The sequence below is a fragment of the Ursus americanus genome, chromosome 31 (genome assembly GCF_024610735.1).
Source record: "Ursus americanus isolate L20-20 chromosome 31, mUrsAme1.1.p, whole genome shotgun sequence".
In the NCBI taxonomy this organism is placed as follows: Eukaryota; Metazoa; Chordata; class Mammalia; order Carnivora; family Ursidae; genus Ursus; species Ursus americanus.
The window spans coordinates 13300851-13313552 of record NC_142157.1 but is presented as its reverse complement, the minus strand read 5'-3'; the positions used below and the strand labels follow the sequence as shown (position 1 = coordinate 13313552).

The window sequence follows — 12702 nt, the reverse complement described above, 5'->3', positions numbered from 1 at the left end:
CCTTCCCTCTCTTCTGCTAGTTCCTAACCCTGTGAATGATATCACCCCCTTTCCAAAGGTGATAAAGCTAGAAATCTGTGTGCTATCCTAGATTCTTCCCTATTCTCCACTCAGTGTATCCAACAAGCTCAGAAACCTCCCTGAAATGCATTTCTTTCTCTCTATTCCTACTGCCATTGCCTTGAGTCCACCTGTCATCTCTTCTCACCCTGCCTTCCATAATTGCCTTGCAACTGCTCATGTCTATGCTCCCTTCCCCTCCCCCAGCTCTGTCTGAATTGTCGTAATAAGATGAAAATCTGATCATGTCCCTTCCCAACTTGAAACTCTCTGAGAACATCCCCAGTTCTAAGCCGTGATGGCAAAAACAGGTGCTTTCAAAGGCTGGGCACGCAACGTACGTAATCTGGAGAGCAGCAGAAATGCAGGAAATGCAAAGGTCACCCCTGACAACAAGCAGTCATTTAAAATGACTGTCAAATGAGTTGGCATATATGAAGATGGGCATGAAAGCTCCCTCCTCCTCCATATCCCTGCTTGCCTTTCCAGCCTCACCTTTGGCTACTTTCCACGGACAGCTCGAGCTCCGGTAATAAAAGCTATTTAAGAGTATGCCAAAAGGCTGTGTTTGCTCCTGCCTCCATGCCTTCGTATGTGTTATTCTCTCTGTCTGCACGTCCTTCTTCCTCACGGCTTGTTCCTTTAAGGAAGACTGATTCGATATTTTAGAAACTCTCCCTAACGTATCTTCAGTGAATGGACTATTTGGGTTAGCTGACATTCTCCTTCCCTGGGTAAGATGCGCTGATGGGGGTGCACCACACACTTAGAGCTCACAGGTGGTAGCTCTCGCTCGTGTGCCTGTGTGCTTCCGCTCCTGCCAGGGGAGCTGCATTTGCTGCCAAACCTGTGCACGCCTGCACTTGAGGTGACATGATTCAAAAACATATTACGTAGGGGCGCCTGGGTGGCTCAGTCAGTGAAGGGTCTGCCTTCACTCAGGTCATGATCCCGGAGTCCCAGGATCGAGTCCCGCATCGGGCTCCCTGCTCAGTGGGGAGTCTGCTTCTCCCTCAGCCCTTCACCCCGCTCTTGTTCTCTCTCTCAAATAGATAAAATCTTAAAAAAAAAAAACATATTACATAAACTGATGGACTATGAGTGAGGAAAGCCAGAAAGTTGTTTCTACAAAGTTGTATCAAATGCTTTGGTAAGACTTCCTAAAGTAGTGGTCTAAACCCTATGGAATTAAATGTGGATGAAGCTATTACAAAGGGTTGAGGAGAATCTTAAGAAGCAAGAAATATTCAGCTCTGTGACTGTTTCACAAATATCTTTAATTTCCTGCTTCATCTCAAGAAATATTAACTACAAATGATAAATAAGGGATTATGGATAGCTTACATAAGAAAGAGTCAATAAACTCTGATCAGTGGACTTTTATTCCAAGAAAAAAAATTGAGCCTGTATCAAAAGTTTGAAAAATGAATATATGTTCATGTTCCAAGTTAAAATATGGTATTTGTAGTATGTATTTATATATTACTTTTATGATTCTCTGCTTTATCTGAATTTCTACTATGATCTCAGAAGTCTTCTCCTTTCCTCCTCACTTCTACCACCTCCATGTCATGCTGTTGGAGTGCCCTGTGCATACTTTTATTAAAAATATCCACTATTCTTTCATTCACTGGATAAATATTTATTGAGTACGTACTATGAGCCAGGGACCCTTCTAAGTGCTGAGGACGCAGCAGTGAACACAGCAGATGAGAACCCTTGTCCCTGGAGTTCATATTACATTGTATGATAATTAACTAGGTCCCTGTTCCCACAACTGGCCTGTGAGTTTCTTAATGTCAGAGGCTCTTTTATTAATCTTCGGGTGAAGATCTAGGTTCATCTTTTTTTCAAGGACTAGAACATCATGGGGGCTCAATTAAATGTCTGCTGAAGGACTAATGACCTGCTTCTGGGACTTGCTGGGTAAATAACCATCTAGGTAGACCCGTTGCTATGGAGGAAAGCCCCCAGACCCTTGCTCTGTTGCATTACTTGTTTTAAAGACTTGTTTTAAAGCCAACATACTGGCATCTGCTTTGGTTTTTATGGGCTAGCTTCATGGTTTATGTGGTGGGACTCATTTTACTGTAGGTAAAAAGTAATTTGGGGAGCTTGGGGCTGAAGCAAGAATAATAATGAAAATAATTATAACTACTATGTATTAACGACATTTGGTTCTATGGTAAACTTCATATGTATTATTTCATTGAATGCTCATAACCACATACAGAGTAGATACTATTACCATCATCCCTATTTGCAGATGAAAAAGATGGAGGCTTGAAGCTTATAGCAGTTACTCAAAGTAACTTTGAACAAGGCCACACATTCAGATAGTAACAGAATTGGGGTTTGAACTTGGGTTTTCTTTTCTTCTCCTTTTTTTTTTTCTCCCCTAAACTTGGCGGCCTTCAAAGCATGTGTACTTACCTACTTCGCTACACTACTGCCTTCAACAAGTTCTGGCTGAGTTAGAGTTCTGGTAGCCAATCCACTGTGTATAGGTGCCTAGTGGAAATACGGAGCTCACTTCCGGGCTTCTGAATAAAAGTGTTCATTTGACACAACTACAGTAAAAACCCTGTGCAAGGTAAGTTCATGTTACGTATCTCCCCTTAAGATTATTTCCTTGTCACAAACAGAAGAGTTTATATCTACAACAGAATAGACGGAGTCTCATGAATTTTGCATCCTACGTGAAGGGTTAGTCAGAGGCTAAGGCAGGATAGAGGAGAACGATTTAGTCCTATTTACACCTCCACAGGGCCTTGCTAATTCTTCTGCCTCCTGAGAGTCTTTGCCAATTTAGATGACAGCTTTCAAATTAGCGATGGAGAAAAGGTTTAGCCTTTTATTTCTGGAACTTCCTGTATTCAGAACAGCTATTCTTGTGTTCTTTGTATACTTAATTTTTTTTCCCTTTCTCATTTATCGTGTAGTAATTTGGTATTCTATATAGCATGGGACTTTGAAATACATTTATGAATTTATTCCCACTTCTGACCTTCTAAATAAGCAACTTTCAGCTACATTATCACCAAGAAAATAGGTTTAGTTCTCCTTTCTGTCCGTATTATAAAACCATGGGTAACTGAAACTATAGGTTTAATATGGCATTTGAGGCCCTCTCTATATAATTTTAACCTGATCAGTTTTCCCATCTTATCCCAGCTTATCTTCTGTCAATTTCTATCACTTCACTAACACCCACTGTGCTAATTCAGACAAATCCAAGTCCCTCTAGCTTTTGACACACCACACAGTATGTTGAGAAAGACCTTTCCTGTCTTTTCCACAAACTGTATCTACCATTAGATTCTAGTTTAAATTTTCTTTCCTGATACTCCCTCTTATCAGCCGTCCTGGAGAAAATCTTTCTCTTCTCTGATCTCTTGCACTGTGTATAACTTTCCCTTGGATCTTGGTATTTATTACCTTGCACTGCTTATTAACTTTCCATGTCTATGACTCTGGTAATCTTTACTGGATTGTTAATTGTTGAGGTTCAAGACAGTTTTAAAATGTGGTCTCCTCTGCAATGCTTAGCACACTCCCAGCGTGGACCCCAACATGGCGCTTGAACTCGCAACCCTGAGATCAAGACCTGACCCAGAATCAACATTTGGACACTTGACCAACCGAGCCACCTAGGCGCCCCAGCACAGTACCTTGTACCTAAAGAAAAGGTTACTGAAATTTCACAGTAATTATAGTAATTTATATTATTATTTATATGAATTTTTAAGCAAGTTAAAGATCAACTTCTAAAAAACGAAAAACATCAAAATAGGTCACGTTTTGATTTTAATTTGAAATTTGAAATTTCTTCCTATCAAGTACTTTTAGGTTCTCTGCATTCCTGTACAGAATGGAGAATTTACTGGTAGCCAATAAGAAATTCCAGTATTTTTTATTTCTTAGTTTTGGATATAAAATTGGGTATGCTCTGTGACAAGGGAAGTCAGTGATTGGATGCTGGCTCTACTTCCGAACCCTACAGCCTGAGGTTTTAAAGTCTGTCTTAAACTATTATTGAGGATTTGCCAATTACGAAAGTTACCATATTTGTGTAATTTTGCTCTCTGTCATGAAGAAGTGGTAGGGTTTTCTTCAAGTTGCTTAAAATGAATACCTTTCTTATCTTTTTCTTCTCAATTATAAATCAGAATGAAGTATTTATTTATTTATTTACTAGCTTTAAAAAGTTATTTCTTAAAAAACAAGCTAGGCAGTAATTACTGACTGAATACCTGAATGCTTTCAAACTTTTTTTTTTTAGATTTTGTTTATTTATTTGACAGAGAGACAGCCAGCGAGAGAGGGAACACAAGCAGGGGGAGTGGGAGAGGAAGAAGCAGGCTCCTAGCAAAGCAGGGAGCCTTATGCGGGGATCAATCCCAGGACCCTGGGATCACGCCCTGGGCAGAAAGCAGATGCTTAATGACTGAGCCACCCAGGCGCCCCCAAACCTTTCTTTTTTCTTTTCTTTTTTAAAAAAATACCTTTATTTTCTTTGACAGGTGTCCAAAGAGGGGAAAAAGCAAGAAGTACCATAGATTGCTGAAAACATAATAATTTGCAAAAATAATTAGAGTTTTCATTTTATTTAGTAAGGGAGGGTCTTGGTTACCACAAGTGAAAGAATGCTTGACACAAGCCAAGAGGATGTTTTGTTTTGGGGGAGGGGAGGTTGGAAACTTTGTTTTGTTCTTAATCCTAATTTGCACACTCTGAAAAAGGCCAGAGAATGTTACATATAGGGAATTTCTCAAATGCTAGGTTTCGCCTGAAAATTCTAACACTTTGGAAAATTGAAACTTCGAGTTTAATAGCTAACAGTAATCACAGAATTGCTAAATAATAGAAATATGGGCATTTAAAATATTAACCACATAAGGTACTGAGCTTCTATATCACCCCAAACGTATTACTTAATAAAATATATTTAATACATAGCTTAATTCATTTTACATTAATTTCAAATTTTAAAAAGGACTTCTTATACCTAATTGAGTCTTTTGTTTTCTAAATACTGTTACTCAGATAATGTCTCGTTCGATCCTTATCACAGTTGCACCAGGCAGTCAGGGCAGATTCATGAAATGAGGGTCAATGAGGTTCAGCACAGGCCCGGTGTCTTGCTCTCAGTGCTGGCAACATTTGCAGGGGGGGCTCTTCTGTGCACTGTAGGGTGTTCAGCAGCACCTCGGACTCCAGGCGCTAGATGCCAACAGACACCCCCACCCCATCAACTGTGACAACCAAAAATGCCTCCAGACATCAACAAATTCTTTGAGGGGCAAAAATCCCCCCTGTTGAGAATCTCTGGTACAGCCCACGGGTCACACAGCAGGAGCCGTGGGATAAGAACCCAAACCCTCCGACTGCTCTGTACAGAAACGTAGGCCTTTCGATCTTACTGCTCAGGACCTGTATCCTGTGCAACCACACAGGATCTCCCAGCTGACAACAGAAACGTCAGGCCTGCTTACCTTCTCTCTCAGTGCAAACGCCTTTGCAAAAACAAAATGCCTCCCTCCTCGCACACCTGAGTAATTCTCTCTCCTATTTTGTTCCCTGTAATTCTTCTGATGGATTTCTCTATAACCTTGAACAGAAATCCACATACCGCTTTATGAAGCTGGAGAAAAGTATCCGATGTGAATATCCCAGCCTTCGAATTCTTGCTGTTTCCAGAATTCCTGTGTAGCGAAGCTGTAGGAGGACTTTCTCTTTATCATATTTTCTTGCCTGACGTTCATTATTTGGTTTGATGCAACGGACAAAGTGAGGCCGGCCCACCACCATTTTGGATAACAAATCCATCAGGGAATACTATAATATGCAACAAAAATAAATTTCTCAGTGTAGTATACAGAAACTTAGTGGCTTGCAAGAAAAAAAACCCTGAAAACTGGATGTTACATATGTTCATATTAATTCACATTCAATAGAGGAAAATCTGTGTTAATGAAAATTTTATTTATAGCGTATTTTTAAAAATACAGATTTACTCATAAAAATGTAGAGGCAATAACTCGAACTTAGCTATTAAAAGGTTCCCTGTACATTCTTAAGGCAAGTTTAATTAACAGATGAAATTACTTTTCATCTGATTTGTTTGTAAGTAATTATAGCCTTCACGGATACTTGCTGATATATAATATTTAGTCATATGACTTAGTTTCTTGCTTGTACTCTTATTTTCCTTGTTCAATTTTTTTCTTCATATAAAAGTATGAACGTAAATGCTTCAAGTCCTGTCAGAATCCTCTGGTTTAAAATAAGGAATGAGAAGTTAAAGCAGTTTAATACATAGGACGTAGGAGTTACAAAAATAAGCAAATTCACTCAAGTACTCAAATCTGTTCTAGTTTGATAATTTTCTTATTTATTTTAGAATTTTCAAAGTCACATAGATACGAAAACTGCATGTTCAGCAATAGCTTATTAAAATGGTAGCCAATTACAGGACAACTAAGTATAACATTAGAATAATCACATCTCAACTAAAAGTGGAATCTCAGAAAATGAGCAGTTAATGACTGGGACTGCAATTTACTGGCAAGGTAACAGATGTATGAACACAGACAGCTGGTGTCCGTTGGATTTCTTTTAGTGTTGGAAACATAGAAGCCTATGGTTACAAAGCCAGAGCAAGCCAAATACGGAATTACACAAATGACAAAGCCTTGGAGTGGCTTGGCTTCTTCTTGGGCACTGAAACTCAGATGTGATCTTTAAAGCTGGGCTTGCCAATTTGGAGCCCCTTTTCATCGCGTTGATCTGTGAGCCATCATTCCTGTTGTCCTGCAAACACCTGCCAGGGGCTGGGGCATTTTGAGCAAAAGCCTTCTGCAATTTAGGCCCTGGTTTTTCTTAGGGACCAAAGCATGGTGTTACACTATATGCATTCTCCGCAGAACGGATAATCACTTTAAAAAATTCATTATATACTATACGGAATTATCTTCTATCACTTTTCACTTCAGCCGGAGGAGTAAAATGATTTTATGAGCTAATGTTTTAAACATACACACAGTGTTGGATGTCAACAACAGTGGACTGATGTGGGTCTTGGGTAACTCCCTTAAAAAAGGAAAATAATCTGTCCATAAATACGCTCGGTAATTCAGCTGTGCTGCAGTCCCGATGTCAGGTGAATGTACCAGCAGCACATGTGAGAGATTAAGTATATGAATGTACTACGTGCTACTCAAAGATGATTAAGTACACACTGTCTGCTATGAGCTTAGGACTCGAAAAACTATTTAATAAAACTACCCAGCTATTTTTAAAAGCATTTCATGATTCTGTTAGAAAACTGGATTTACTCACTGAACACTTACAGTAAATTTAGCCTAATTACTCCCCTTTTCCCGCCTTAAATTGTATTATTAATAATTTCCAATTTTTAGTTAGTATTCTCTACATTTTCATTGGCTGGTTCACATGATTTTTTTTTATTTTTTATTTTATTTTATTTATTTTTATTTTTTTAAAGATTTTATTTATTTATTCAACAGAGATAGAGACAGCCAGCGAGAGAGGGAACACAAGCAGGGGGAGTGGGAGAGGAAGAAGCAGGCTCATAGCGGAGGAGCCTGATGTGGGGCTCGATCCCATAACGCCAGGATCACGCCCTGAGCCGAAGGCAGACGCTTAACCGCTGTGCCACCCAGGCGCCCCTATTTTTTTATTTTTTATTTTTAAAAAAGATTTAATTTATTTGTTTGAGAGAGCGCACAAGCAGGGGGAGGGGCAGAGGGAGAGGGAGAAGCAGACTCCCTGCTGAGCAGGGAGCCCGATGTGGGACTAGATCCCAGAACTCCAAGATTATGATCTGACCGAAAGCAGATGCTTAAAACAACTGAGCCACCCAGGCGCCCCAAGATGATATTATCAGAAGAGATAAATACGAATGGACACCAATAACGAGGGCATGGGTATCTGAAGTTCTTTAGAGCACAGAGGAAGTAAAGTACTTCTTTTCTTCCTTTTCTCCCATATTGTCCAAGGAAGAAACAGGTAAGAAAGGTCACCTTGACACTATGCTAAGAACACAGTGGCTGATTTTGTTAGCGTGTTACTATGTTTTCCCAGTATCCCTTCTCCTTGCTCCATGCTTATACCAGTTCTTTTTCTTTTGAGGTTTCATCTTGTCTAGGTGCAGGGAGATATGGAATGAGCCTAGATGCTCAGCCTCGTCCCATCTGCCCACCCCAAGGTCATTCAGGAGTGGGAAGAAGTTATAGGTAGTTATCAGAGCATGGAATTAAAAACACTGCCAGGTTTTGTTCTAGGGGAAATGCATTTGGTTCTTTTAACCAAATTTTAACCAAAGTATAAACTTCCATTAAGACCGACTTAGTATACAATAATTTTATAGATAAAATAGCAAAGCAAACCAATCCATAGGTTTTTGACAGTACTCTACAATATTCTGTATCTAACAAATAGTAAATGGAATACAATGAGAATTATCTTTTGCTAATAGTACTCTGATATTTATTACTAGCTTTTGATTTGTAACTCTCATTTGAAATAAATAATAGGGGCATCTGGGTGGCTCAGTCGGTTAAGCGTCTGCCTTCGGCTCAGGTCATGATCCCAGAGTCCTGGGATGGAGTACCGAGTTGGGCTTCCTCCTCAGCAGGGAGTCTGCTTCTCCCTCTCCCTCTGACCCTCCCCTTTCTCCTTCTCTCTCCTCTCTCACGCTTTCTTTCTCTCTCTCTCAAATAAATAAATAAAATCTTTTAAGAAGTTTTAAAAAATAAAATAAATAACATTCCTGGGGCACCTGGGGGGCTCAGTCAGTTAAGTCTCTAACTCTTGATTTTGGGTCATCTTACGGGTTGTGAGGTCAATCCCCTATCAGGCTCTTCGCTGGGTGTGGAACCTGCTTAGGGTTCTCTTTCTTCACTCATTCTGCCCCTCCCCCTGTCTGAAAATAAATAAATTAAATAAATAACATTCCTAAGCACAACACACCATAATTTAATATCTTACTCTAAAATATGATGCAACTGTTTGTGTCTTCATGTTGGTGGTCTCTGTGGCATGACGTGTGGCTTCTCCACTTTGATCCTACAAAGACCAAGACAGACAGTGATGTTTCAGTATCCACTGCACTTTATGATCTATAAGGAGCACATGGAATTTCCTTCGGGTGATTGTGGTCTATGCATTCAAATACATAAAATAAGAAAAGGTTAATATTTTTACTTAGGGTAATTGTTTTGTCAGCCTCATTGGAATTTTAATTGATCTTGCAGGGAATGTGATGTCTCAGACCTTAGCTAACGTATTTTTAGTTGCTCTTAGTGTAACATTCAAATGAGCTATAAAGAGTTAGGAATGTATCATAAATGCATGATTATTTTAGTGGCTAGCAGTAATATAAACATAACATAGCTGTTTAAGCAGAAAAGAAAGATCAAAGGGAGAAAGCCTACATTAAAAGCTGTTTACTTTTAGGAGCACACAAATACTGTTGCTGTAAAGGTTAAATTCTTAGGCTCACTGTCATGCAAAATGCATTTCTTACCTTTCTCAAGTTGATTGATTTTTCTGAAGTCCTCATTTGATAATTTATTATATTTCTAGTTTTAGAATGTGGCAGATTACCTATAGGAATGTGGATGAAATTAATGTACATTTTAGAATACTTAATCACTAGAAGACTTTCCTCATTTACTTAAGTATTAAAATAAACATTGTTGATGCTGCAATAGTCATCCTCAGTTAAGTATTTATGAGAAATTTAAGGATAAAATATTACATAAAAATTTATAACAAATTTTAAATTAAAAAAAAAAAACCCAACTTGGATATTAGAAAAAATACAGGTAAGTGTTAGATTTCCTTTAATTGCTACAAGATATGGTGTGATTCCGATAAAGGGAACAGTTTGCTTCATGTATGTGTGTATGTGTTAAATGGCATCTGAGATTTTCCTTAACAAAAAGGTAAGCTTTACAATGGGCCTTAAAAAATCATATGGATCATTAATTCATATGAAATGTTTGTAAGAAAATCAAGAATGGTTGAGAGCAATGGATATGTTTGATGCAGAAATAGATATGTTCAACTCAGAAATTAAGTGCCCAGTGCTAGGGCTACGTTTATGAGCATAACCCAAGGTGTGAAAATACTCTGGTGTAGTGAAAAATTATGGCTCTAGAAGCCAAGAATACCTGTATTTGAATACCGCCTGTGGTACTTAAATTGTGTGGCCTATCGATCGATCATTTACTTAGTCTTTGAGTTGCATTCTGAAACCATATAATGGGGATAATGCTGTCTGCCTCACAGAATTTTGATGACATGTGACAGTATGTCTGGTGCACGGTGGGCACCCGGAAATGTTAGTTCATCTTCTCTCCTGTCCCGCCCCTCACCAAGCACAATAAACAATCAACCCACAATCCAAGAGTTCATCATCCCAACGGTAATGTTCAAATATATCTCCAGAATTCAGTCACTTCAGAAAGATTATTTCTTTTCACTTTCATTTGTCTAGGTGAGAAGTAGAAGCTACATGTTTTTTGTTTCTTTGATCTTTAGAGAGAGAGAGAGAGTGCACGTTGGGGTGGGGGTGGGAGCAGAAGGAGAGGGAGAGAGAATCCTAAGCAGGCTCCACGCCCAGTGTAGAACCTGATGCGGGGCTCAATCTCACAACCCTGAGATCATGACCTGAGCCAAAATCAAGAGTCGGACGCTTAATCAGCTGAGCCACCAGGTGCCCCAAGGCTACATGTTTTTGACAAATCCTTCACATTCTTTGCGGTGGCGAAAGGCTGGCTCGGGAGTGATGATGCTGGTGGGACCCTGCCTGGGATTCGGCTGGCAGTGCCTTGGCTGTGCCATCTCCCCCCTTCCCTCGTTATCAGGAAAGGTGCTGCGATGGGTGTGTGTGCTGGCTTTCACTCTGGGCTGCACACCACACTGTCCACTCTTCTACTGGGAAACACTGCAGACAGCAGAGTGGACAAACATAGTAACACTTGGTCTTCAGAGGGACAGCTGTGGACTTTCTTTTTTTTTTTTTTTTTTAAGGGAAGGTTTTAGAAAAAATTACCAAAATTACTATAGACTTATACAAAGGACTAGTAGCACACTATTAGAATAGACCCATTACTTAATAGATACCATTACTTAATATTAGCCAAATAAGAACTAAAAATTTAAGTTTCTCTGAAAACTAAAAAACTAGAGGAAATTTACTAAGGGATTAATAATTTCAATGTAACAAAATTTATACACTAGTCATCAAATTGTTTAACAACAAAATAAATGAAAGCCTTCTAAAAACTCATTAATGCATTTCAACAGGAACTAAAATTAGCATAGATGTTAATTTCAGAAAATATATCCACTTTGCCTTTATAGTTGACCTGATGAACAAACCTGTAATAAACCAATGTAGAGATGTAAGCTGTAAGGAATTGTGGTACATTTCCTCCTCATAATGGCTTCACTGTATATCATATTTAAAGTCATACATGCAAAGGGTTATCTTAGAATCTTGGAGACAGCATAATATAGGATTGAAAAAACCCAACTTTCAAGCCCTCTTCTAAGACTTCCCACAGGGGTAACACTAAGAAAGATGCTCAACATTTCCAAGACTCAAAGTCTCATCTGTACCAGTAATTCCTTCTCAGAGTGTTGCTATTAGGAGTAAATAAAAGTAGTCAGCACAGTGCCTAGCACACTGCAAATTCTAAACAAATGTATGTATTATTATTGTCATCATTATTATTATTATGTTTGCATATCTAGGTGAATATAAAACCCAAATGCCTCTGATAGCTTTGAGATTCAGAGTGACTGAAACATCTTTGATTATGAAATTCTCTTCTCTTTGGCCAATGAGACATGGTTCTGCTGATAGTCAGGAGACAGAACATAGTACTGAGAACCTGACTGCATATTTTATAAGGGTCAAAAACATGAGATTAGGTGCACAGATGCAGTTGGTGGATATAGAAAGAGATGAAAACTGTTAAAGTCAAAACTGAAGACATTTGCTTCTGGGCATGATAAAGTAACACAAGACTGGATTAACTGAAATAACTAAAAAAAAAAATACAAAATACATGAGTTTTTCTTCCTTTTCATTTTTTATTGTAAAACTTACGTAACATAAAATTTAGCATTTAGGGGCGCCTGGGTGGCACAGCGGTTAAGCGTTTGCCTTCGGCTCAGGGTGTGATCCCCGCGTTATGGGATCAAGCCCCACGTCAGGCTCCTCCGCTATGAGCCTGCTTCTTCCTCTCCTACTCCCCCTGCTTGTGTTCCCTCTCTTGCTGGCTGTCTCTATCTCTGTCAAATAAATAAATAAAATCTTTAAAAAAAAAAAAGGAATAAGGCAAGAATGTTCACTCTTAGCACTTGTATTCAATATTGCTTTGGTGATTCTAGACAGAGCAACCAGGCAAGATGAAGACATAAAAAGTAAACATACTGGAGAAGAAAAGGCAAACTCTTTTTTCACAGACGTGATCATCTATAGAGAAAATCCTATGGAATTCACCAAGAAAATGAGCTTAGCAACACTGCAGGGTGAAAGATCAATACACACAAATCAACTGGATTTCTATATACTAGCAACAAACAGAATTTTAATTAAAATTA

The 12702-nt window shown here is 38.8% G+C and overlaps 1 protein-coding gene across 1 annotated transcript in view; it reads right to left on the bottom strand.

Annotated features, from left to right (window-relative positions):
• Positions 1–12702, bottom strand: part of MYO3A (myosin IIIA) — a 232053-nt gene that overhangs the window by 50882 nt on the left and 168469 nt on the right. Inside the window, exons 24-26 of the mRNA XM_045775374.2 lie at positions 9611–9690; positions 9073–9150; positions 5693–5898 (exon numbers count right to left, since the gene is read on the bottom strand). Coding sequence (XP_045631330.2) covers positions 5693–5898; positions 9073–9150; positions 9611–9690 — 364 coding nt within the window. The remainder of the gene's footprint in view (positions 1–5692; positions 5899–9072; positions 9151–9610; positions 9691–12702) is intronic.